Below are 3691 nucleotides of genomic sequence, written 5' to 3' on the forward strand. Positions count from 1 at the left end.
AAAAAAAACTAGAAAGTGTTTTACAAGTGCAGTTTATTTATCATTTACCAAAATGACTTCGATTTTCGAGTTCGATTGAGAACTCGGTTCTGCTTTTTTCAGAACCTGAAAATCAATAACGTTGAGCTTACTGATACCGCCATCGAGTCCCGTGGGTCCTGTAACACAACGTCACGTCTTAAGTCGAGTCACGGCATTTAAATCCAATCACCGGTCTGCAGTCATCGATTATGGGCTACGTCAAAATAAACCTAAATGCAGAAGATTCGACTGTTTCAGGGTGAACAAAAAATCCTTCAACTCGGTCCGCTGCTGCTGCACAGCCAGCACCATCTGAAAAACAGATAAAAACAGTAATCCGATGTGGAAATTCGAGTTGAAATCAGCAGGATAAGAGCGGGTAAACTAATTAAATGAACTTCCATAAGGTTTCATTTTGATGCGTTCGAGATCGGCTCAGTAAAATGTAAATAAAACATCATCACAGTGTGAGTTGAAAAGAAAATGTAGATTTTGGCGAGAAACGTGATAAATACAGTTGTTTGTAGAAAGTTGTTATAAAAAATATATTAGATGGAATTATAACCTGTTTAATGTCCTTTCACGAGCTCTGATCATCTTATGATACATAACAAAAACACATATATTTAAATAAAAATACATTCGTTCATTTTTGAATAACTAAAAACTGAAAGTAACAGTAAAACCAGTGTGAACGGCGCCAGACGCAGCAGTACAGCGAGGTTTCTGTCACACGCAGTGTGTGTGAAACATGACGCTGCAAACCTGTGAAGTTTCTGCTTTTTTCCACAATTAAAACGAATTTCCGTTCCTCCTCCTCTCTCCTATAAAGGTGTTATGAGCTCTTCAAAATCTGCTGCACATGACAGAAAGAACACCATGACCCCGACGCAGCGGGACAGCGTCCCCGCCAAGTCCCCGGTGTCGGGCGGTGACCCCGGAGCCTCTCACAGCCCCTTCGACCCCCACCACCGGCCTGTTGTTCCCGGGGAAGTGTACCGACCCCACCTGCCTCCACACCTGGACCCCACCCTCTTCCACAGAGTCCTGGATCCTGGTACAGTGTTTTAACCCTTTCCACTATTTACACCATAACGACAAATGTCTCGTTTCCGTTAAAATTTTTCCGTGTCGTTCTTTGGAACCAAAAAAAGTGCGAACATCTACGTTGACCCTGGATCTGTGCGGCGTTTCCACCGCAGACGTTACTCTCACATGTGGGTGTCCCTCGCTGTATTTTCTTGTTCACCGGTGATACAAAATCAAGTCTGCACCTCGTTTATTGTCGGCAGAACGCGGCGCACGCCAACGTTTTCAGAGCAGATCACAGCAGGTCGGAGTCAGAGTCTCTGTCAGTGATATCTGAGAGTAGCAGCTTTGTGCATTAAAAAAACAGAAAAAGGCAAAGAGCAGCTTGGTAAGAAATGCTCCACAAATTGAAGTTAGAAGATTATTTTTTTAAATTATTTTTAAGAAGCTATGAAAAGCCAGGAAAAAAAATATACTTATTATAATTTCACATTTGAAATTATCATATAAAATTATTAGGATTCTTTAAGCACTTTGTTTGTTGTTGTTTTTTTTTTTTTTACTTTGTTTTGTTTTTTGTGTGTTTTTTGCAAATTTTTTTAAAGCACCGTTTTGAAGTTTATTACTTTGTTGGAGGTTTTTTTCGTGTTTTTTGAATTGATTTTCAGGCAATTTACATGAACTTTTAATGTCCTGCCAGATTCTTTTGGTAATTTCTTCTTTGGTTGGGGATTGCCTTCCCATTTTTTTGAAAGACAGCAAGTCCCTTAAGCACTTTTTCAAAGTTCATTACCTTATTGTTTGTTTGTTTTTTAATGTCGGTTGTGTGTGTGTGTGTGCGTGTGTGTGTGTGTGTGTGTGTGTGTGTGTGTGTATTAATTTCCAGGCAATTTTCAATTTTTCATGTACTTTTAATTTCTTGCAGATTTTTTGACTAATTTCTTCTTACGTGTCTCATTGCCTTCATATATTTTGAAAGAAATCAAGCCAATTTGTTGACAATTCAAAGGGTTAAACCATGACAACAAAGGCGCCATTCACTTTTCACAACAGAAACACTAAAAAATGCGTTCGTAACTGAACTGAACCGACCTAAACCGACGTGATTGTGACGAAAGCAGCACTGAATCATCGGTATGACACACTTCGAGGTTTTTTCCTCTCAGCTGTTGACGTCAGTAGTTGGCGATCGTTGTCCGTGAGCGTCCTGTTGAAACGTTTTCTCTCTCCTGTCGTCTGCAGCGGCGTTCATGTTCCCGCGGCAACCGTCTCCAACCGGCTACCACAACACCTACCAGATGTACACCATGGAGACCACGCGGCAGACGATCCTCAACGACTACATCACCTCACAGCAGATGCAAGTCATCCGACCCGACATGGCCCGAGTGATGTCGCCACGGGAGCAGCCAGTCGCCATCCCGTACGCAGCCGGAGCTCGAGGTACGCACCTCCGCCGGCGCACCCGGCTGGAGCGGAGGCTGTAGTATGCAGACTGTGTGCTTGTGTGAAGTAGTGGCTACCTTTTCCAGACGCCCAGAAGCAAATGACCTGGTCAAATTTAGCTGCTCTTTACGCTTTGGGGCTGCAACTGATTCGGCCGCTGCTCGATTTCACCAATTGGTCATCCGCATCTCCATTTGCTGAGTGGTCGCCTCTTACAAGTTGACCACTATTCCACTCCGTTTGCAGCCCTGTCGCTAACTGATCAATCTGTATTTGGGAGCACTAACAGATGAAAGGTGGTGGGTTACAGCTAAGGTGTTCATACATTCAGAAATTGCTGGATCGGTTCTTGTTGTTCACCGTTGGCCCTTTGCTTCTGTCTGTAAAAGGGATTATTGATCTAGCCCAGATGCCTCCAACTATCCTGTTGCCTCACCCTGGGGGAACAGGTACTCCCACTTTGGAACGCATCGCCTACCTCCCCGGAGCTCAGCCCCCTTTCCCTCCTAGGGCTTTCAACCCAACCTCCATATCGCCAGGTGAGGACCCCCCTCCCCCCCCCCCCCCCGTCCCTACACGTGTTCCCTTATCTTCCCTGCTGCCACGATCTCCATGTTCCCTCAAACCTCTGTCAGTGCAGCCCTGAGCTGGCCTGAGGTGTCAAAGGTCAGTGCTGCCCGTCCACTGACGGGTCGCTGCAGTCTCACTGGGAGGGATTTCTCACAAAAAAACTGTCTGACTGTTGCATGTTAACCCTTTGAACCCGAGCAAATTGACTTAATCTCTTTCTAAAACACGGGAGGAAGGCCAGAGTTCCCGCGGATCTTTAAAACAATCTCAAAAGGCATTGAATTTATTTATTTATTTATTTTTTACTTTCAACATAAAGATAACACATATAACACAGAGATGTTCACAACATATTCACATACTTATCTTTTTTTTATGTCCATTTTCAACAGTAAGTACCCATTCACTTCTCACTACACACTCAAAAATTTGGCATTTAAAATGCTGAAAAATAAAGTCTTAATTGGCATTATAATGTCTTGAATCATTTTTTTAAAAGTCTTAAAATTAAAATAAGGTGTATTATTCAGTTTTTTTCTGTAATGTGTTAATTTAGTCTCTTATACATGACAAACTTCAATTGTCATTTATTTATCTTGTTGATTTTTTAACTTTTAAATTACTC

At 42.6% G+C, this 3691-nt stretch overlaps 1 protein-coding gene across 1 annotated transcript; it reads left to right on the plus strand.

The window, feature by feature from the left end:
- Positions 1-835: 835 nt before the first annotated feature.
- LOC121939253 (nuclear receptor corepressor 1-like) lies at positions 836-3478 on the plus strand. The gene is made up of 3 exons (XM_042482326.1): positions 836-1078; positions 2293-2493; positions 2886-3478. Exons 1-3 carry the CDS (start codon positions 859-861, stop codon positions 3140-3142), a joined length of 678 nt encoding a protein of 225 aa, XP_042338260.1. The 5' UTR covers positions 836-858; the 3' UTR covers positions 3143-3478.
- The last annotated feature ends 213 nt before the right edge of the window (positions 3479-3691 follow it).

The sequence above is a fragment of the Plectropomus leopardus genome, unplaced genomic scaffold (genome assembly GCF_008729295.1).
Source record: "Plectropomus leopardus isolate mb unplaced genomic scaffold, YSFRI_Pleo_2.0 unplaced_scaffold4395, whole genome shotgun sequence".
NCBI classification, from domain to species: domain Eukaryota; kingdom Metazoa; phylum Chordata; class Actinopteri; order Perciformes; family Serranidae; genus Plectropomus; species Plectropomus leopardus.

Coding starts and splice junctions, on each gene's coding strand:
- LOC121939253 (XM_042482326.1), top strand. CDS start 859: ATGAGCTCTTCAAAATCTGCTGCACATGACAGAAAGAACACCATGACC. Junction 1,079..2,292: donor CCACAGAGTCCTGGATCCTG/GTACAGTGTTTT, acceptor TGTCGTCTGCAG/CGGCGTTCATGTTCCCGCGG. Junction 2,494..2,885: donor GTACGCAGCCGGAGCTCGAG/GTACGCACCTCC, acceptor TGTCTGTAAAAG/GGATTATTGATCTAGCCCAG.